Source organism: Ictidomys tridecemlineatus, unplaced genomic scaffold (assembly GCF_052094955.1).
Source record: "Ictidomys tridecemlineatus isolate mIctTri1 unplaced genomic scaffold, mIctTri1.hap1 Scaffold_52, whole genome shotgun sequence".
Lineage (NCBI taxonomy): Eukaryota > Metazoa > Chordata > Mammalia > Rodentia > Sciuridae > Ictidomys > Ictidomys tridecemlineatus.
Window position 1 is genome coordinate 2009984 of NW_027523416.1, and position 24112 is coordinate 2034095.

Sequence of the window (24112 nt, forward strand, 5' to 3'; positions counted from 1 at the left end):
TTTCCAATAGCTTCTTCAAGAGAGAGGATACTGGCAGTCTCATATTTTTTGTTCGCTTCCAGTGTTTTCAAGTATAATGAATCTAAATACTTTTTAAAAATATTTATTTATGTATCTTTAGTTTTAGGGTGGACACATTGTTTTGTTTTTATATGGTGCTGAGGATCGAACCCAGTGCCTCATGTATGCTAGGCAAGCGCTCTACTGAACCACAACCCCAGCCCGAATCTAAATACTTTAAATTGAGCATACATTTCCAGTTTGTAACAGGCCCTATATCATCACATAGTCTAACACCTGGCTAGAATCCCTCTGGATCATTCTTTTCTCTTAGATAACCTGGTTTTTATAATTTAAAATATTCATTTAAGACAAAACTTAAATACATGAAAGAACTAATTAATTTTATGGCAACAAATAAAAACAATGACGATATATGTATAAGATTTTAAATCTTACTTCCATTCCACTCTTATATACAGATACGTGACATATAATTTCAGACAACTCTTGAAAACTGGCTTGGATAAACTTCTCTGAATTTAACATCCTTCTATAAAATTCAGAGCCTAATTTTAAATGGTTGCTCAAAGGCAGTGCAGTAAACACCTGCCAACTCTTCCCTGTTTTCACCACCCTCTACACGTAATACGAGATAACTGTCACTTGGGCCCAGTTCCCCAGCAGTCTCCTTAGGGAAAAGACCTGTAGTAACATTAGCTGTTTGGATTGTTGGCTGCATTTCAGAACATACCATGAGGTTGTCACCTCTATTCCGTCAAAAAAAAAGTGCAAGTGGGGAGAGCTCAAGTACACTCTCACCAGCCTCGCTTAACCATACAGTCACGTCCTGCCTGCCTTGGGCCTGACACACTCCATTTCTCCGTCGCCACGACAGTCAGTGCACCCACTCCGCCAGAACTCAGCCACCCGACAGGGGTCCCAGGAGCTCTGGGTCCCCCAGGGAAACAGTGACAGAAGGCACAGTGGCAGGTACTGAGTCCATGGTGTAGGGACGGCTGAGTGGAAGCGACGCTTCCCTGCAGAACAGCACAGGACCCTCTCTTTCACCGTTTCCTACTTCAGTAGGACCCAGCGCAGGGGGCGGGTACTGGGAGTGAACTTTGCCTTCCTCCACCACAGGCGCTTTCCGCCCAAGGCACGTAAAACCAGTCATCAGAGGAAGCCCCTGGGTGGACTGCAGTGAGCAGACAGAGGATGCTGAGGGGCGTGGCAGGGAGCGGGAAGAACCAACTGCGGAGCCCAGCGGGGGACAGCGCCAGTAGAGCCAAGTGGAAGAGTCCAAATGAAAGGACTCCAGAAGGAAAGAGGCTCACCTGTCCCCGGAACTTGGAGAGGACCGGCGATTTAGAAGGCCCTGGAGGAAGCCAGGGAAACTATCAGAAGGGGATTATAGGCAGAGACTAGGAAAAAGGAGAAAGTCAGGCCTCCCAGCCCCTCCCAGAGCAAAACCCTTTTGTCAACATGTTGAGACACCAGGTACCTACCTGCCCCCAAAAGTGCAGACAGAAGAGGAGAAGCTTCTCCTGCTCCCTTCTAAAGGACTACTGCTCGGACTGGGCTTTCCTTCCCTGCTCACTCTAGTCCTGTTACTTTCTCCAATTGTGGATGACACTCTTTTTAAAAAAGCCTAACCCTAAGGAATCATGTCATTATCACCCCACACTGGTGGCTTCATTTCTGGATGCCACATTTTAGGGTTGCATGACTTGTGGAAAAGAACAGAATCATGAATAGCCCAAAAAGCACGTGCTAAAAATTGAAGAAACTGGGGACATTTAACTTGGGGAGGAAATGAACATCTGTGGATCTTTAAAAATCTGTCGTCAAGTTGAATATAGTCAATTCAAAAGAACAAGAATAAGCAGGAAAGCACTGAAAAAAGAAGAGCAATGAAGGGTACAGGGAGGGCAGACTATATAATTAATTCATGTACCCTTGTCCAAGCCCAGGAATACATAGAGATTGTGGGACAGAATAGAGAATCCAGAAACAGAACCAACTGGACATTTGGGGTACAATAAAAGTTAGTTTGGGGAAAATAGACTTTCTAATAAGTAGCGTTACCACATGGAAAATTATAAAATTGGATTTTTCTCTACTTATTCAAAAGATAAACTACAAATGGATAAGAAACATGAATGTAAAAATAGAAAATAAACAAGTACTAGAAAATATTAAGTGAAAATTTTCTATGTATTATGAGTGGGCAAAACCTGCCTCATTGAAAAAAATCTTTCCTGGCTGTATCTAAACCTGCTACACACACACACACACACACACACACACACACACACACACGCAGTTTGACAATGACAAACTGAGAAAAAATATTTGCAACATATTATTGTCCAAAGAATCATGTTCCTGAAATATAAAGAACACTATAAATAAAATGGCCAGCAAACCTATACAAAAATGGGCTGAAGAAATAAACAGATCTCAGGAAAAGAAATGCAAATAGCTATAACATATGGAAACATGCTCTGCTTAGCTCATAATGAACAAAATACAAATTAAACCACACCAAGACACCATTTCTCACTTGCATTGGCAAGATCCAAACGTTTGACAACATAATCAGTAGGTGAGAGAATGTGGGGGAATACAAATTCTCAGACACTGCTAATAAGTATACAAAATGATACAACCCTTATGAATGAGATTTGACAACATCTCCCAAAACTGCTTATATATTTACCTATTAACTCAACAATCCCACTTTTTTTTTTTTAACTTTTTCAGTGCTGGGGAAGGGTATCTTGGGCAAGTGCTCTACTGCTGAGCTATAGTCCACTAGCCCTAATTTCTAAAGATACTGGGAATACAACAACAAATGTTTAAAACTTGTATTTACAAAACTATGTTATTCAAGCATTAATTATAACAATACAAGATGGTCACAAAAGGCTGAAACAACCGTCATCAATGAAAGTTGTTGAATAAACCAAAGAAGAAAGAAAATAATTTTAAATACTGCTAAGAGCTGGTTTCCGGAATACATTTTTTAAAAATGAAGTAGAGAAAAATATTTATAGAATACTATTTGTATCTTAGAAAGTGAAAAAAGATGAATATATTATTTCTTATAGCTTTGAGGTAAAACTGACATGCAATAAATTACATGTATTTAAAGTGTGCAATTTGATGAATTTTAACATGAAATTATGAAATCACCATTATAATCAAGATAATATACACATCCTTTACTTCCAAAAATATTCTCATTCTCTAGGTAATTTTGCCCTTTGTCACCCTTCTTTCTTGCCCCCCACTTTCCCATTCCTCCAGCAAAATGTGTTATCTTAATAGATTGCTTTGTATTCCTCAAGTTTTATGTGTATGGGATAATATATTGTATTTTCTATGGCTTCTCTTATTCAGCATAATTTGAGATTCATCTACATCAGTTTATCTATCATCTATTTTTATTGCTGAGTAGCATTTCATTACATGTACATACCACAATTTGTCTATCATCTATTGATAGACATTTGGATTTTTTTCCAGTTTGGGGCTTTTACAAATAAAATAGCCAAGAACACTGATATAAAATTCCTCCTATTGCTTTATAACTTATCTTTTCTTTGGAAAAGAATGGTTGGATATGACTGGTGTATGTTTACCTTTTTAAGAAGGTGATTCTACCACTTTATATCCCCACCAGATGTGTACCCATCCAGTTCCTCCATCTCTTCTCCAACCACTTAGCACAATTGTCTTTAATATTAGATATTTAATAAGTGTGTAGTGGTAACTCTTATGCTTCAAAATTGCATTTCCCTGATAATTATGTCAAGCATTTTTAATGTATTTACTATCTGTTTATCTTCTTTGATGAAGTGTTATTTTACAGGACTATATTTTTTTCTAATGCGTTCTAAGAGTTCTTCATATATCCTTGATGCAAGTCTTGATAAATGCTTTAGAGTAATTTCCTCCCAGCTTGTGTTTTGTCTATTTCATTGACGTCAAAGAGTATTTTGAATTACAGAGGTTTTAGTTTGATGAATCCCACATTGTCAAATCCTTTTTAATGCTTTTGTTGTCAAATTTAAGAAATCTTTGCCAAACCTAAGTTCAACAAAAATTTTTCTCTTATTTTTTTTCCTAGAGGTTTTGTAGTTTTGAGTTTAATATTTAAGTCTGTGAGTTAATTCAGGTGTCTAATGCAAGGCATGGATCAATATTTTGCATATAAATATGCAGTAATTTCAGTACCATTTGCTGAAAAAACTTTCCATTCTCTACTTGTCTTTCCATCTTTGTCAATGACTGTTGCCATATATATTGTGTATCTATCTCTGAATTCTTGGCTCTGTTTCAATATGTTTTGTCTGCAATCCTGATTACTGTAGCTTTAGAATATTTTTTTTCCTCTTCGTATGGTACTAGGGATTGAACACAGGACCTTGCATATGCTAGGCAAGTCCTCTACCACTGAGCTACATCCCCAGCCCTAGATTAAGTCTTGAAGCCACGTTGCAATCAGCTTGTCATTTTCTACAAAACTCTGCAGGGATTTTGGTTGGAATAATGTTGACTCTGGTGATTAAACTGGGATGAATGGACACCTTAGTCTTCTGACTCATAAATTAGGTATATCTCTCCATTTAGGTTCTCTTTAAATTCTATCAGCAATATTTTATAGTTTTTAATATATACATTTTAGTTTTTGCCACGTTTATGTTTAAATACTTCATATTTTTATTCTATTGTACATGGAAATCTTTAAAATTTCAATTTCTAATTATTCATTGTTAATATATAGAAAATATAATTGCTTTTAGATGTAAATTTTATCTGTCAACCTTACAATAGCTTTTTTCTAGATCATACCAGATTGTATCTATATATATTCATGTTATCTGAAAAGAAAGAGAATTTTATTTCTTCCTTTCCAATCTGAGTGCATTTTATTTCTTTTTCTTGCCTTAGTATACTAGCTATTTCCTTACTGCACCCCAGTACAATGCTGAATAGATGTAATGAGAGTAGACATCTCTGTTTGGTTTCTGATCTTGGGGAAAAGTATTCAATTATCAACCATTAAGTATGAGGTTAGCTGCATTTTTTCAGAGGATGTTTTAAGCTCCCTTCTATTCCTAGTTTGTTGTTTGTTTTTCTACATCAATAATCAATGCTGAGGGGCTGGGGTTGATGCTCAGTGGTAGAGCACTTGCCTAGCATGTGTGAGGCAATGGGTTCAAATCTCAGCACCGCATATAAATAAGTGAATAAAATAAAAGTTAATCAACATCTAAAAATTTTTTTTAAATAATAATCAGGGCTGATTTTTTTTTACACGTTGATGCGATTTATTGTCACCTACTTGTACATGCACACAAAATAACAATATAATTTGGCCAATATTACTCCCCAACATTTCCCCCCTCTGCTATATTTTTTAAATGCTTGTTTTGTATCTCTCGAGCTAAACACAAAGATTGTGCTTTTAGGTACATCAATGTGGTAAATTTCATTGATTTTCAAATGTTAAATAAATTTTGGATTCTTGACATAAATCCCCATCATCCGTCTAGTTTTTGTCTATGATGTATTTTCCTTTTACATATTGTTGTATTTGACTTAAATTTTTGTTTAGAATTTCTGTACAGATTCATTGGAGATCCCATGAGAGGTATGTGGTTTTCTTTTCTTATTATATCTTTGTCTTGGTTTGGTGTAGTGATAACACTGGATTCATAGGAGAAATATTTCCTTGCTTTAATATTCTACAAGGGTTTAGTATTACTACTACTATTAGGAATTAGTATCATTTCTTCCTTACAGGTTTAATTGGATCACCAATAAAGCTATCTTGGTCTTATATTTTTTTCTTTGTAGAAAGGTTTTTACCTATACCTTCAATTTCTTTAATAGTCAACAAGGTTTATGAAATTGTCTGTTTTTCTTGAGTGAACTTTTGCAATTTGTGGCTTAAATAGAATTTCTTCATTTCATCTAAATTGTCAAGTTAATTAACATAAACTGTTCATAATATCCCCATTATCAGTCTAGTATCTGTGAAATCTGTAGTGATATCCCTTCTCTGATTGCGAATATTGGTAACCCGTGTCTCCTCTTTTATTTCCCTCACTAGATGTTGATCAATTTTATTCATCTTAAAGAACTAGCTTTGGGTTTCATTGATTTTCTCTTATTTTCCCTTTTTTAAAATTTTACTGACTTATGGTCTTTATTATATCTTTTTTTCTTGCTTACTTGGAGATTAACTTATTTTTCCTTTTCTAGTTTCTCATAGTAGGAACTAAGTCAATGACTGGAGACTTATTTTTTAATAAAGCTATCTTGGGCCTGGTAGTGCTATAAATTTTCCAATAACACTTTAGTGACATTGCACAAATGGATATGTTGTTTTCAGTTTTATTCAACTCAAAATATGAATTTCTTCTCTGATTTATTTGACTCAAAAATTATTTAGCAGTGGGGGCTAAGGTTGTAGCTCAGTGGTAAAGTGCTTGCCTCACATGTGTGAGGCACTGGGTTCGATCCCCAACACCACATAAAAAATAAATGTACTGTGTTGTCCATTTATACCAAATATATATATATATATATATATATATATATATATATATATATATATATATATATATATGATAGATAGATACAGATATACATATAGATATAGATAGATAGCAGATAGCAGCCTGGCACTTAAGTTTTCAAATATTTGAGAATTTTCCAGATTTTTCCATTATTGATTTCTCATTTTATTGTGTTCAGAGAATAAGCTTTGCTTGACTTTGAATACTTTTATATTTACTGATAATTTTTTTAAGATCTAGAATATAGTTTATCTTGGTAAATGTTCCATGTGCACTAAGCTCCTTGGGGGTTTTCTATAAATGTCAATTAATTTCAAATGGATGGATTGATTATGTCATTCACACTTTCTACAACCTTACTTTTATTTTTCATTTTCTGCCAATTGCTGAGGAGAGGATATTGAAATCTCTAAATGTAATCTATAGGATTCATCATTTTCCTCATAATTCTATCAATTTTGATACTTCATGTATTTTGAATTTCTAATATTAAAAGTACAAGCATTTAGGTTTATTATATAATCTTGACTGATTCGTTTATCATTAGGAAATAACTTTCTTTAGTCCTGATGATATATTTTGCCCCACAACCTCTTTTGGTTTAATGTAGCTACTCCAGATTTCCTTTGACTAGTGTTTAACATGAGATACCTTGTTCAATCATTTTAATTTTGACTTCTTTGTGTCTTTCTTTGTGTCTTTACAGTGTTATTCCCTTAGACATCTATTTGGGTCTTGCTTCTTTAGGCAATATGACAATCTCTGTTTTTAACTGATGTATTTAGATACTTTCCACTTAATAGGATTACTGCCGTGCATAGGTGTAAGCTTAATATAATCTTCTATTTGTTCCTTCTGTTCTTTGTTCTTTTTCTTTTCTTTCTGTCTTCTTTTGCAGAAATACCACTATCGGTATTTTTAGTGATTCCTCTATTGGCTTATTAAGCTATAACTCTGTTTTCTAATCTTAGTGCTTCAGGGTTTAGAATATACATCTTTAATTTGTCACAATCTACCTTCAGATGATACTATATTACTTCACATATTCAATAAGAACGTTACAATAGTTACTACCCTTCTGAGATTTATACTGTTGTCATGTATTTTACTTTACATGTTTTCTAAGTCCCATACTACACTGATATTTGTCTTGAAACAGTCAATGACTTTTTAAAATGTTCAAATAAGAAAAATTATTTTAAATATTTATGCACACAGTCACCATTTTCAGTGTTCTTTACTCCTTTATTCCATTATTTCCATCTGCTGTCTTGGTGCAAGTGTAGGTGAATTCTTTCAGCTTGTATGTCAGTACAAGTCTTCATTTTAGAAAGATATTTCACTGGGCATGATATTATCGGCCAACATTATTACTCTTCAAATATATTAAAGGTATCACTCCACTATATTCTCTTATGCCTAATTTCTGACAAGAAATCTGATGTCATCCTTAGTTCTTCTCTACATAAATGTCTTCTCTAACTGCTAAGATTGCTCTTTATCACTGGTTTTGAGCAATTTATTTATGATATAATATACCTTGATATAGCTTTATTCTTGCTTTTTGTACTGTAGTCCCATTTAATATCTTGGATCTGCAGATGTACAGTTTTCACAAATTTTTGGCCATCATTTCTTAAAATATTTTTCTGAATACCTCTCATAGCTCAACTTGAAACTGTCCCACAGCTCACTGATGCTCTGGTTCACTTTTCTTTAACAGAAGAAATTTTCCCTGTTTCATTTGGGGTACTTCTCCTGCTATGTCCTCAAGTTCACTAACAATTTCATCACAATGCTTATTCTGGCATTAATCCCATCCACTGTGTTTATCATATATTTTCAACTCTAGAAGTCTGATTTTCTTAAAATATATCTTCTATATCTCTTTTTACCTTTTTAACACACGAAATATAGTAGTAATGACTTTTTAAAAAATGCCATTACCTCATTCTAACATCTCCGATAGTTCTCAGTTGGCTTTGATTGGATGATTCTTCTCCTCATCATTGTGGATTGTATTTTTCTTGCTTCTTTGCATGCCTGGTAAGCTTTGATTCGATGCCATACATTACGAATTACTATTCTTAATAATTCGTATACAATTAAATTACTGGAAACAATTTGATTCTCTTGGGTCTGAATATTTGTTAGGTATGACATAAATGGTAATAGTCAGTCCGAGGTAACACCCTTCTGATTATTCTACCCAACTTCCTTAGATAGTTTTTTCCAGGTGCTATTCTGGTCCCTGTGTTAAGACCTGTTCCTTCTAATCACTTAAGATGGTTTCTCTGACTTGCTAAGCAGTTTCATCACACTTATGTGCAGATCAATACCCTGCTGAACACTCAGAGAGCCTTTCACAGATTTCCAGAATTGTCTCTCAATGTAGCAACCTTCTTTTGGTACTCCACCCTGTGAATTCTAGTCACTTTGGTTTTCCTGGAATCTCAGCACCATCTCTCAATTCATGGTATCCTCTGGTTCTGCCTGACTTCCCCTTCTTTGTCATGGCTTGGGAATCTCTTAACATAGTAAAAGCTGGGGCAACTAAAGAGCTCATAGCATTTGTTCTTTATGTTTCCAGAATCATTCTTTGTTGCTTGATCTTCAATGTTACTGGATCTTAAAATTTTATATGTTTGTGGGTTTTTTTTTCATATTTATTTTAGTTGTTTCAGTTGGGAAGGTGAAGCCAGTACCTATATAAAGCTATCATAGCTAGATGTAAAAATCATTTGCTTTTCTTTTTCTTTTTATGGTGCTGGGGATTGAACACATGGCCTCATGTGTGGTAGGCAAGTGTTCTACCACTGAGCTGCATATCCCTTTTCTCATTTGCTTATTTTTTTAATAGCAGAATGCATAATGAAATAAATTTTAAAAGTTAATTATAAAAGAGAGTAATATCAGGGTAGACAGAACTGGGACAAAAGCTAGAGTTCTTTCAAAATCAGGCAGGAGAATCACAAGTTCAAAGCTAGCCTCAGCAACTTAGCAAGTCCCTACGCAACTTAGTGAGAACTATCTCTAAATAAAAAATAAAGAGCCTAGGTATGTGGCTCAGTGGATAGGAGCCCTGGGTTCAATCACCAGTACCAGAAAACAGAAACAACTTATTTTCACAAATTAACTTTGGCTCTTCTAAATATTTAAATAATTGTAAAATAAATAAAAAAAATCTTTAAAAATTAACACCTAAATATTGAAAGCAAAAATGAAACAACCTGTGATATCATGTTGGTGACAAACCACAGAAATGAATTATTTCAAACATACCTTAGTGGGATATAGCTTAAAGACAAGAGAATTTCATCTCATTTCAGGAATACATTCCTGAAAGTATTTTAAACAACATAAATTCGTGTGTTGCTTAATAATGGGAATAAATTCTGAGAAACACATCTTAGGCAATTTCAGTGTGTAAACATCATTGAGTATACTTATACAAACCTAGAAAATATAGCCATTTCCACACGTAGGTATTCATATATGATATATCATCGCTTTGGGGATAAAAACCTATAAGATATTATTATACTGAATTCTGTAGACAATTGTAACATTGTAAATGTTTATATATCTAAACATATCAAAACACAAAAAAGATTAAAAATACTAGGTGTCAAGAATTTTTTACCTCCATTATTATGCACTAATGACCAAAATGTCATTAAGTGGCACAAGACTGTAAACAATTATATTTATGTCATTGAAAACTGGAACTCCAACATCAGAGAAAGAAAACACAAATCTAAGATAGATGAAGTGAAATAAAATCTCTCTAACATCCTGAATTTTCATGGGAATTATCTAAATGACATGATCAAAAATCCCCACATATTTCTGAGCTTTGTTCACTAAAAAGGCTTACAAATGACAGTCAATTTGAGCAATAAGCAATCCTAGTACTTGGAATGTAGCCTCTAAATATCATTTCCTATTGAAAGAAACCAAAGTTCTTTTAGAGAAATAGTTCCTTCAAGGTCTGGACAGGGAATGTTTAAGATGAACTTGGAACATCTCATAGTTCAAAAGCAAGGGAAACAGGTAACAATGACCACTAACCACTAGGTGGTGGCAAAGGGTCCCAGGAGCCAAGATAAAGAGGCTTCTACAAGGCAAAAGGGGGAGAAATTGAGCATCAGATAAGAACAATTACTATTCCTAACTGGATTAAACACACCAAATATTTTTAAATGCATGACATCATATTGACTCTTAAATAAAAGTTAAAAAGATTTCAAAAGCCCCTTTGGGTATCATTTGATAATGCTAGAATAATACCTTACTATTCTGAAAAGTGTTTAAATGAAGAAAAGGAATCAAATGTTTATCTCCTGCCTTAACTATACAAACCGAATATCTGTGTAAAGAATAATCAATCATAGCCAGGCGCTGTGGCACACACTTGCAATCCCAGTAGCTTGGGAGGCTGAGGAGGAAGATAGCAAGTTCAAAGTCAGCCTCAGCAAAAGTGAATTGCTAAAGCAACTCAGTGAGACCCTGTATATAAATAAAATACAAAATAGGGCTGAGGATATGGCTCACTAGCCAAGTGCCCCTGAGTTTAATCCCCAGTACCAAAAAAAAAGAAAGAATAATCAATCATAAATTTTTATTTGTATAGGCATCCCAGCCTTTAAATGAAGAAAGAAAAATCCCAGCAATTCAGACCATTGCTATTTTGCAATCTGTAATATATTAGCGAATCTCACCAAGGTCACTGTTGACTAGTAGTCAACATCAAAGGAGAGGACATGCAGATGTCAATGCAATATTTCCTATTAAATTTTCATAAGAAACAGAATTGAACCTAAACCTGACTACCAATTTCCAAGAAATATAAAGCAACAGAGAGAGGCTGAGGTTGTTAGCTCAGCACTTGCCTAGAATGCATGGAGCCCGAGGTTCAATCCCCAGCACCACCAAAAAAAAAAAAGGCAATAGAGAAAACAGGTTAAATTGTTGTACCAGGGGGATGTCATTTATTCACCCAAACTACAATATATCCTAGAAGTCCCACAAACATATTTTTTTCAATTATTGCAAAAAGTTACAACAAAAGGAGAAATCAATAGAGAGTAACTTATATGAGACTTGTTCTCCCACTGAACGCAACCAGAAAGTTGGAATATATATATTGGTACCAGGGATTGAACTCAGGAGCACTTGATCACTGAGCCACATCCCCAGTCTCAGCCCCATTTTGTATTTTATTTAGAGACAGGGTCTCACTGAGTTACTTAGCACCTCACTTTTGGCTTTGAACTTGTGATCCTCCTGTTTCAGCCTCCCGAGCCACTAGGATTAAGGCATGTGCCATCATGCCCAGTCAAAAAAGATTTTTAAAGAGCTATTTTTCAGATAGAAAGCCACAGGGAACATGCAACTGTCACCCCTAAGAGCAGGAGAACAAATAGGTGAGCATTCTACCTGGAGGCACCCTCTAGACCTCAGTTTGAAAATGGGAACACAAATGGGGCACAACAGTCTCACTGAGGAGAGAGAGACCAGAGTTCCAGGAGATTAAGCAGCCAAAAATATGTAGAGAAAACTACCAGAAACATGGGAGCCACAAAGAAAAAGAGTTCCAGAAATCTGCATGGAGGTGGTCTTCAGTTTGGGGCTACATTCTAAGCAGTACCTGTGAGGGCCAAGAACAACTATAAGCTAACCAATCCCACAGTTGGCACTGAATTGGGAGAAGTCTGGATTCCAGCTAGCCAGAGAGAGTTGACGTACAAAAACAGTATGGTCAACAAGATCATGAAGAAGTATTTGATCCTGGCATCATGGCACATATCTGTAATCCCAGCAATCAATCCCAGGTTGAGGCAAGAAGATCCCAAGTGTGAGGCTGGCAACTTATCAAGGGCCTAAGGAAGTTAGTGAGACCCTATCTCAAAAGAAAAAAAAAGTTCACTCAATATCATTAATTATCAGGAAATAAACTCACAAAGACATACCCACTAGAATGGCCCAAGTGCTAGTGAAGATGAAGTCAAGTGGAAGTCTCCTAAATTGCTGGTGGAAGTATAAAATGATTGTGGTCATTTTTTAGCATGGCTTGACAGTATCACATAAGACAAAAACATACATTAAACGTAGGAGGCAATTGCACTCCTAGATATGAGTCCACTTATAGTGGCATATATATGAAACAGTACTGTAGGAAAAATGAATCTATAGTTTAAAAAAAAAGTTATCAATGGTTCCCTGGAACAGGTGGTGAAGGCACTCACTGGGAAGGATCCCAAGGAAACCCCTTTTCTAGTGAAAAAAAAAACTGTTCTATATCTTGATTATGGTAGTTTTTACCTGGGTATCTACATTTGTTAAAAGTCAGAGTGTGCTTGCTTTGGCAGCACATATACTAAAATTGGAACAATACAGAAAAAATTAGCATAGTCCCCGAGCAAGGATGACACCCACATTTGTGAAGCATTCCATAGTTTTGTGGAACCAACCCTTCAGCAGATGAATGGATAAAGAAACTGTGGTACATATATGAAATGGAATATTACTTATAGCATTAAAAGAGAAAAAAATTACGGCATCTGCGGGTGAATGGGAATATCAGGTTAAGGGAAGTAAGCCAATCCCCAAAACCAAAAGCTGTATGTTCTCTCTGAAAGTGGATGCTGACCCATAATGGGGGTGAGGTGGGTGGTAAGGGGCATAGAAAGAATGGAGGAACTTTGGGCAAAGGGGAGGTAGGACAGGTGAGGGGGCAGAGGGATAGGAAAGATGGTGGAATGAGATGAACCTCATTACCCGAGGTACATATAGGACTACACGTGTTGTGTACAACTAGGAAAAGTTTTGTTCCATTTATATACAATGAATTGAAATGCATTCTGCTATCATGTATAACCAATTAGAACAAATTTAAAAAACTCACTGATATTGGCTATCAAGGAATTACTGTTAAGTTGTGTGATGGCCCGTGGGTTCATTATACTATTCTCTATGCTTTTCTTTAAAGCTTTTCTAATTAAATTTATTTTTTAACTAGTACATAGAAACAAACATTATAATTATTGAATTAGGTAACATGACATTTTGATGCATGTATACACTATGTAAAGTTTAAATCAGTTAAATATATCTACCTCCTCAAACATCATTTCTTTATGGTAAAACTTTCACAATCTTTTCTTCTAGTATTCTAAAATATACAGTATGTTATGGTTACCTATAGTCCCCTACTATTCTCTCTGCTCTTATTTGAAAGTTTCCATGATAAAAATACTAAAAATAATTTTTAAATTAAGATATAACTTCAAATATTTAAAGGATTTCTATGTAGAAAAGAATTCAATTTTATAGAGGAAATCATGTGGAGGAAAATTTGGAGTCAATACAAGGATGAACTAGACAACAGAAGAACATATAGCCTTGTAAGAGAGTGACTCATGCTAGGAAATACTGGTGTACAGGCCTCATAACTATTCGTCAGGGCCACAGTAAAGAAAATAACAGCAATGAGTGAGAAACTAGACTAACAGCCTTCCAAGGTTTCTTCTAACACTAAGATTCTGCTAAGATTCCATTGATCAATGAATCTGATTGGTGCACATCTCCCAAACACATCAGAGTCTATTATTCTCCAGTCCTATCAGATATCATACTACTTGTTTAAGATTTTACATTGACTTGTTCATAATTTTTGCATATATTTGTTAAGTCCTTTTCTTAAGGCTTTCAAAAATCACAATCATGCCTTACACCTGTTAGACTCTTTTAGTCCTCGCACAATGTCCTGTACATACTGGGCCATCAAAATGCCTCTTTGAAATCTCCTTTCAAATCAGTCTCCTAACATTGTGCCTCTTCTTTGCCACTCACGTCTATGTCTTACCTATCACCGTACAATCACTGACCATACCTGCACCACATTCATGTCCCCTGACCTAGACCTAGAGGAGGGCTCTGTGCATACCTAAAAATATGAATAAAGAAATCCTTCCCATATCGTGAGGCTGTTAACTTTCCAAGTGATGCTGATTCATTCTGATAATCAAATTATGACTGTGGAAGACTGCTTTAATCACTGGAAATATAATTATTCTAACTGCCTGGCTCGTATATACCCCTTACCCAGGTGGCTGCCACCATCATGAACAAACATGGAGCCAACTGAAAAATAGTTTCTCCCCACCACATCTTTTCCACCCTGGTGGTCTTTCCTCCCCAGGTATTCATTGTCTTTATACCACCTCTGACTGTCTACATAAGAATTAGGGCATGTGTAGGGGTAAAACCCTTCAAAATGCCAGACACCTCACCAGACATTTTACCTTGTCAAATCATTTAATTCTTATGATTGGAGTAAGCATTATCTACATTTTTCAGATGAGGAAAACTTTTTTCAAAAGTTTAGTTATTTGCCCAAACGTCTAAATGATAACCTTGGGATTTGAAACCAGATCTACCTGGCTTCAAAATCTATACATTTTACAAGGAAAACAACAACATCATCTTTCTTACACAAGCCTTGAAATAATACAACCTACAGGAAACAACTTCAGTTGAGGAGGATTACTGTCACAATGGCCCTAGGACCATCTTATCCTCCAACCTCTAAAAGCTTTCTCATTCCTATAATTAAACTCTATATGTCCAATATCAACAAATACCAATAGGGGGGAGGTAAGTCCTAAAATGCTTAGATAAGCTTCTAGACAGATTAAATGTCTTATTTGGATCATGATTTTCTTTAGAAAGATCAGCCTTAAGTGACTCTTTCTAAGAAACAGATCTAACCTAATTCCTTTCATTCTTAAAACTTTCTAAGGATCCCCACTATTAATGGTCTAATGCTACTTTGGCTCATGACTTCCTTTAAGATTTGCTGGCCTCTCCAACAGGCCCATCCCCCTCCAACTTCACACTTTACAACACCAACTATTCACATTCTCCTGCCCTCCCCAAATATCCTTTCTTCGTGTTTCCATTTCTCTGAACACATTTCTTCTGACTGCCAGCTTCCCCCACCACCCCAGCCTGTCTAATCAACAACAAACCACATGTCAGACTCCTGTTTGCCCTTTGCCTGTGCTTCAAACACATCTCAACCACTTTCTGACCTTACTGATCACCCTTCCAACCATAATAAATGCATTTATGGACAATAATGTTCTACCATCGAATAAATACCTCTCTTTCTGCCATTATCTTACTGTGTTTCAAGTGAATGCTGTTATCTCCCTGCCAGAATGAAGGGTTCTGAGGGGAAGAACCAAGTTTTTACAGGTGTGCAAATGTCTAGCCTTGGTAGACAGCAAATCTTCCTCATGTGCTAAACCAAGTAACCATTAAAGCCACACCCCTATGGCTTTTGTTTCAGGAGCTATCTACTCAAAGGGTCAAGAGTCATTTTCATAAAGACATTTTAAGTTTTTCACTTCATGACCAGAAGCCACTTAAAAACTAATAAATAATCAACATTCTAATTGAAGAAACTATGTCAAACTTACCATCTTAGACAAATAAAGCAAGAATGAATATAACAAGAAAAGTATGTTGTCCAAAAGGGTGGCATCTGCTGGCTCTTCGACCTTTATCTCTAGTTGGTTTTCTGTATCAGCAGCATCAACAGGAGTACCTTCTGTTATAAGTAGCTCTAAAATTGAAAGGGGAAATTGCTATTTTATTTTATGCTATAGAATAAGAATTGTCTCTCTTCAGTTTCAATATTCATCGAGTGTTTCACTAAATATATGAGTCACAGTGCCTAGAATATGTGGCTCTCCTAAAGACAATTAACACAACAGAGAAGAAAACTTCAAAATCCTAATTAGAGCTGTCAAACCCTTCAATTATAAAATGAACAATCTCCAATCTACTCTTCACTACTTCCATGGCCATACAACTGCTACCAGAACAATATTTACTCAAGGAAAATTTTTAAAACCAGAGATATATAGACAGGGTCACATTCAAAAAACATGGATTTAGTGCTGGTGAAACTTTGTGTTTAAAATTTTAGGAAAGCTGAAAGAGAGGGAGTCTTGGTTTGCAGATTTGCAGGTGGAATGGGCCAAGGCTTAACATAGTATCTGGCACCTGGCAGAGATACTCAACAATTATTTATTGAATGGACAGATGACAGCTATTTAAAAAGAACACAGTAGTACCAAGAGAGACTAAAGGGAATTGGGTACAGACCTGCATTGAGGCTCTGTGAATGAGGTAGAATTCCAGTTAGACCTGAGAGCTTGTAGGGGTGGAATTTCAGTATGAGTTACATGAGCCTGGGGTATGTTTGATTAAACAGCAGGAGTCCAGCATACAGTTATTAAGAAGTTGGACCAGTTGCCTCTAAGGTCTTTCTCAACCCTGAGATTCTATTCACTACTATTTTTTTAAGCTTTTTCCTAATTTTTTTTTAGTTTTTGATGGACCTTTATTTTATTTATTTGTATGCAGTGCTGAGAATCAAACTCAGTGCCTCATATGTTAGACAAGCACTCTACCACTGAGCTACAACCCCAGGCCCTCCATTCACTATTGGTCTATGAATTTGACTGCTGGTGAAGTCTGCCCCATTGGCTCAGCATCTCAGCACCTGAGACACATTAAATGACATTTGGGAATATTTTACCTATTAAAGGTCATTGACATCATTTTGTGGTGGAACTTAAAAGGCCAGGGAAATAATTCATTCTTAATTTTGTAAGTCAAGTTTTCCCTATTCTTGAAAGTTTTGGAGCATGAAAATAACAAATCGTAATGATGCATGATTCATTTTCATAACCTTATAGAGTTAAAGACAGTTCAGAAGTCAGTAGTGTTCATATATAGATGCAATGTCTTCTGGAAAATGGGAGAACTCATATGTTATTCCTTCTCAAATTAACTGAATCCCCCCTTGCTATGAGTTCTCCTACACTCTGTGTGTGCAGATGGTGGGGGGGAGGTTCAGATCAGTGCTGCCAAGCCCTGCACTGGTGCAGGATAATGCTTATAGCTATGCTTACAGACCAGAACCTTTAAAAACACAAAATACAGTAATTATGGCTTCATAGCACCATACTGGATGGATTAAAATAAACAATTAGTCATCATCTAATTTACTGATAAAATGAGAGTGAGCAACACAAAAGTAGAATGCTGTTGATGCCATTATTGGGGATTTTTTTGAAAAATTGTTTCTCATCTCCCACTGGATACTGTGCACTATGATGAAGTATTCGTAAGTGTCAATCTAAAATCGATTGCAGTTCTGTACTGTTTGCTGTAAGTATATAGTATAAAGATCTGGACCATTGATTGCATTTGAAAAAGTTTAATTACCATGTCCAGGAAGCAAGTAAAAACAGGACTTGAGCTATATTATATTCCATTTAGAAGAAAAGGGAAGAAAAACACAGAATTTATGAGACTATGAACAGTGATTATTCAAGCTAACTTGTACTAGGCCAGACTTTCCTGGAAGGCCTGCTAAACACAGATTGTGGGTCCCACCCCTAGAGTTTCTGGTGCTGTTGGTCTAGTTGAAAACTACAGTTTTAGAGCATAAGGCCTTTGAAGAAAAATATTTTAGTTGTAAATGGTTACACAAGCTAGTCATACCTAAACATTTGCTTTTAGGTGAGTTACAGTCTCTGGCCTATTTTTGATTTCTAGTCATCTTTATTCTTGCTTTTCTCTCACTTAAGATATATTTTTTTTTTTGAACTCACATGTACCTATATCACTCTCTGCTCTATTTCGTACCTTTGGCAACAAATATCCTTGAAAGCCTTCATTATGGTAATGCCTCTACTTTGTAGAGAAAAATTGGCAAGCTTTACCTGGGTCTACTTTCTCAGTATTTGGGATCTGAGACACTTCTGAAACACCCATGTCCTCAGTCACAGGTTGATTCAAGAGGCTGGGCTCTTCAGGATGGTTCATATTAAAATGATGACGCAGGAGGTTTGGCTCTTCATGAAGATTTCTATTAGGACGATTTGTGTTCTCTTTAGGAAAATCATCTTCATGGGGTGGCTGCATCTCTACAAGGGAGAAGAATGCATTGAGCCAGATGGATGACACTATCTACCCCCACTTAAGCTCAATGATCAGCACTCCCCCTCAGCACACAGTTCCAGATACCTCAACACTGCCCTCCATGTCCTGGCATGAGCCCATGAGAACAACTGGGCAAGGATACGGGAGGGTTAATTGTTTTCATCCCATTTAAAGGATGACTGAACTATACAGTCAAATTTATAAAGAAGCCTTTAATCCAAAGTATTTAATCCAAAGTATTTCATAAACAAATACATTTATGATAGAGGCTTCAATAACTTACCTTCCCTTGGCAAACCAACATACACTCACATGAATAAATGTGCAGAAGAGAATTCTGGTCCAGAACAAAAGTGCAAAATGTCTATTCTGCTCAGAAATAACAGGAACTCTTTCATCTACAAGTGTGCTGGTCTCAATGAGCCAGTATAGAGAAGGGAATTCCATAAGTCTAGCTTGCTTAATGTGCCTTTCAAATATGTTCAAAGTAACCTAGGAGCCAAATGGTGAACCTATCTCCTTCCTGAGCTCAGGACATAGACCAATAGGATCCAGAGCAAAGATTATCTCTTTACAGGTTCATATTCTACCCTGAACATTCACTTGCACTTTGCATTCTTATCCAAAATATATCTGCTTTGATTAAATGTACAACTGTTTTCTTCCCCAAAAAACTTTCCTCCTTTCCCATTTCCATATCACCTCGTTCCTTGTCCATCATGTCTACCCTTTTGGCTGTGGTTTCAGTTTTCTTTAAAATCTTCCAAATTATACTCATTTCTTGTTTGTTTTCTTTGGTTTCTAGATAAGGATTGATTTCTTTTTTCAAAAGTTTATAAGCATCAGTCTTCTCCTGTTCGTTTGACACCTGAGAAATGTCTACCCTTTTGGCTGTGGTTTCAGTTTTCTTTAAAATCTTCCAAATTATACTCATTTCTTGTTTGTTTTCTTTGGTTTCTAGATAAGGATTGATTTCTTTTTTCAAAAGTTTATAAGCATCAGTCTTCTCCTGTTCGTTTGAGACCTGAGAAATGTTGCTGGTTTTGTTTTTTTCACTTTCTGGCACTTTCAATTTATCTGGTAGTATTTCTTCAAAAAGTTCAAGTGAAGTTTGTTCACCCTGAGCATTATCTGTTTGACTATCTGCATGAGGATGGTTCTTCTGAGCCAAAAATTGTTCCTCAAGATCCACAGTGTTTTCTGAGAATGCACTTTCAATTTCTTGTGAGTTTGCTACTACTGGTTTAGGTTCAGGTTCAACATCCTGGGAGACTTCAGGAAATTGTCCCACTTTTTCTATAGCTTTCTCAGAATCTTCATTTGCAGAATCATACAATTCCAAAAATCCTAGAAGTTCTTCTACGTTATAATTATCAAAATCATCTCCTCCAACATCAAAACAAACAAAATCTTTCTCCTGTAAGGAAAAGAAAACCATTAATGTGTCAATAACAAAGTATCACAAAAGCAAACTCATCCATGCTCCCAAATTCAGGATTGGTTCTAAAGAATCTTTGAGGTCAACCACATTACCCTCCTCCAACCCCCACTGCCTAACTCCATCTATGGCTGAGTAAATCTTTTTCTAGACTACAGTGTTAGAAAGTCTATTCTTTCTTTCTTTCTTTTTTTAACATGGGTCATATTCTTTAAAAAGCATAATGAGTAAAAATGGTGACAATTTGGTCTCCAACTGCCTGACTCTTGGGTCTCTCTCAATTTGCTCTGAACATAAGTAGGGAAAGGCAAGGTATCACTTATAGGATCCTCCAGCTCTTAATATCTACACCTATGTTTCAGAAATTTAACTCTTAATCATTTGCTCGGGAGAAGCTGGAAGATCCTGCAGCATTGAGAAAAATGAATCAGTTTTAAAGTATCTTACTGAGATACAAGTACATTGGATGGAATAAAGAATGATATTAAGGAGGCTCCTCACATTATTATTACCACAAGAACAAACTGAAAACAAGATTCAACAAGGTATACACCTTTCTCTTCATCAGGGTTTCACAGTCACTAAGATCTCTCTCAGGATTATGTGTATATTATCTAGTCTTCCTTCTTGCTACTAGTAAGCAAATTGATATAAAAGGAGCCATAGTATGAATGGACATGTTTTTAAAAAATTTCCATTCCTAATTAAATCTTCATAATATTCTGCAGGGGTTCCGGGGGTGGGGGAGGCAGTTCAATGTAGTAGGGATGAGTGATTTCCTCTCCTCATCACATGCATTTCTAAGCCATGAGGGATGCATGTAATGGGAAATACAATGAGAAGGCAGAGTTCAAAACAAATGAGTTCTCTGTAATCAGTGAACTGCTGTCACAGCTTAAATCCCAAGAACTCTCTTTACCAACAATGAAGTCCAACAAGCAACAGAAGTGATTTTATGGCCCCTGAGATTATAAAGAAATTTTAGGAACAGCAACAACAAACAGGATGACTTTATCCATTCAGTCCATCTAATCTAAGAACTGTCCTAGCCTAGCAGTTTGCATATTCTACAGCCACTACAAAGAGCTGCCCAATGATGTTTCAGTGTTGGTGGGCATCAATTACTATACAATTTAAAACTCTAGAAAATAATCAGCTGAAGTGAGAATTCTAGAACACGAAATCCTTTCAGTCACAAAATCAATTTAAGTCAGAGCACCATACAGGAATGTTGTATAAAGGAAGCAGTTCTGGCCTTAAAAGATCTGAGACTGAACATCACCTGAAACGCTCAGGTCCCCTTTTCCAAATCTATAACATGACTATGATCCCGTATATGACTAAGAATAAGAAACCTTTGTAAGTACATATTTCTAGCCTAGTATAAAAGTTAGAGTTTATTAATTTAACCTAAATATACTTAAAATGTCTAATAACTATCCAATGAGTTTTGCCTGTAAAATGAAATTATTTGCCTCTTAGAATATCTGTTTCAATATATTAGACAACTCTCAGATTATAATATAATCACCTTTGAATGCCTTTCAAACTTTTTTTTTTACAGGTAGTCTGATTTCAAATGAAAATCTGACACACAAATGTTAGATTGCCCCCCAAACACATTATAAAACATTCAGAAGCAGTTAACTGAATATAACTGATGGATTTATAAGCCAGTTTACAATTGAGAACAAAAAAGAAATCCATAACTTACATCTGTTGGAATTTGTAGCTCTTCTTTAGTATATTCACGAACTACCTTGATGAAATCTTTTGGAAAGTATCCAAACATACGGCCAACCTATAGTGCAAAAGAGACAAATATCAAATAAATTCTGTACAAGGAATATAAATAAGAGATTTCTCAGAAGTGGCAGGAAATATACACATAATAGATAGGTATATGGTATAACCAAGAAAGAAAGTTGCTATAACAATTACACTGAGATTATTATTCCAAATAAAAATTAAGTACAGAACTATTAAAAAGCAACATTTCCAACCACTGAAGTTTTCTTTTTAACATTTAGCTTAATTCTCAACACAGAGCATATAAAGTTAAGACTTCTGAAGTAAATAAAAGATCTGCATAGAAGATTATTGGATACTATATGGTTAAAACTATGTAAATCAAAGCTGGTTATAAATGCAATTCCAAATAACCTCTAGCAAGAATTTACCTGTACATTTTGTAGCATTGCTCATAAACCAATATTTATGTCTTTCTTAACCAATACACAACAGTCATAAAAATTAATAAGTAAAAACAATACAAAAATCTCTAAAATGTTACCACTATAGCAGATGTATTGATAGTATATGCTTTCCTAGCTTTGTCCAAATCTACTTTTACAAGTACTTGGGGAGTGCTGAGGGCCATTGTCAAGTAGGAATGAAGCTTCAAAATTTCCTTGCCAGCGTACCCCATGTTAAATGGATTTCACTGTTGACATTGCATGTAAGGTGACCTTGCTCAAGGACAAAGGCAGATCCGGGTTTAGAGCTGATCAGGTTTGAGGAAGTATCCCACTCCTTAGGGTGTTCCCGGTTTAAGACAAAAGAAGTTTTAGGGAAGTTGGAAGTTGAAGATTATTGCTGCTGGGAGTAGGGCGTGCCTGCAGGATGAGTTCCCGCTGAGTTCTCCTGGAGAAAAAGTTTTTAGGAGGTGAATTGTTCGGGAGATTGGATTGCCCCCGAACCTGTGTGGAGGCGGTGTGAGTCGGGAATAAAGAATTTCTGTTTGAATCTACAAGGCTGTGAGTGCCTTCTGATTCTGTGCCCAGCCAAGACTACGGCATTATGGTGGCCCGTACGTGGGATGTCTGAAGCTTGGGGGTAAGTGAATTTGCTCGCTCCTGAAAGAGAGCAAAAAAATGGGTGACCATTTCAAAAAACAATGTGTTCTTGTTTTGATTTATTTTGTTTTCATTTCAAGTGGCCTGTTCCTAGAACTTTCTCAGGCAAACTAAGGAAAATGGTTGACTCAAGGTTTGAAGTTGTTCGCCTCTGAGGAAGAAAAATTGTTAGAGGAAGGAGGTACCCCAGTAAGACCAAGAAAAACTATGGCATATGTTGATACAATACAAAAATGTAGCCCATGGCTTTATAAAGATGAGTTATTAAGTATATCAATGGGACCATTATGGTATCCTGTAGAAGGATTTTTCTTCAACAAGAAAGAGATGACTAGTTCTGTTCACTATACTTGTCTTGGTTTTTACAGACAGCTGATTCATTTACAAAGCTAAAATGTTAAAATATCAACCACTAAATATGAAATCAAGTACTCTTTACTTATTAAGTTCCATAAGGTAATATATTTAAACATTATGTGTGTTTTCATAAATTGGCAAATGGAAAAATGTTTAATATTGCTTTGGTCTGTGTCTTTGCTGAAACAAGGTTACTAAGTGTTAAGATTCTATCATGTGTAATTTATATACAGAGAGTATAAGAAGTTTCAGCTGGGTTTCAATTACAGTATAACAGTACCTTAAAAACATGAAAGTATTTCATCTTATTAAAGTGGAGTAATTTTATAAGGGTTGTTTTAGAATGTGAATTTATAAAAAGGGTTAATGGTTAAAAAAGAGGTATAAAAAGATTCAAGATGTGGAAATATATTTTAATATAAAAGGTTAAAGGAAAAAGAAATGTTTCTAGTTGAGATAATCTCTGTGTGGTAAAGTGAAAATTTGTAAAATGCCATTTAAAAAGATTTTGAGGAAACTAGATTTAATTTAAAAGCTTGAGAAAGGTAGAAAGAAAAAAAAGGTATTTGTACATGGCAGATTGAGACAAAGCTTCTTAATGGAGTAAAAAAGAGCCTTTGGTTGAAGGGCAGCCATGTAAACTAATATTAAGCGATTTAAACAAAATCTAAGCCTCGTTTAAAAGAGTGAAGCTGTAGGTGGTGAAAAAGTACATTTAATAGTACAGTATAGATGATAAATGAAATGCTTTAAATGGTTAAATTGAAGGAAGATTGCTTTACTCATCAAACTATTAAAATGTACTTATTAAACTAAAAAGAAGGAGATGAGATAATCTTTGTTTG

General features: G+C 35.6%; 1 protein-coding gene and 1 non-coding gene across 7 annotated transcripts in view; one reads left to right on the forward strand and one right to left on the reverse strand.

Annotated features, from left to right (window-relative positions):
• Positions 1–24112, reverse strand: part of LOC144373873 (transport and Golgi organization protein 1 homolog) — a 75623-nt gene that overhangs the window by 19204 nt on the left and 32307 nt on the right. For 4 of the 6 annotated variants that reach the window (XM_078036825.1, XM_078036828.1, XM_078036824.1 and 1 more), the window contains 4 exons: positions 21770–21856; positions 19320–20034; positions 18398–18601; positions 16079–16224 (listed from right to left, as the gene is read on the reverse strand). In XM_078036825.1, coding sequence (XP_077892951.1) covers positions 16079–16224; positions 18398–18601; positions 19320–20034; positions 21770–21856 — 1152 coding nt within the window. The other 2 variants (XM_078036830.1, XM_078036829.1) reach the window with 2 other exon arrangements.
• On the forward strand, positions 12949–13055 carry LOC144373904 (U6 spliceosomal RNA). Its single transcript, XR_013433465.1, has one exon. It is a non-coding gene; the product is annotated as a U6 spliceosomal RNA (small nuclear RNA).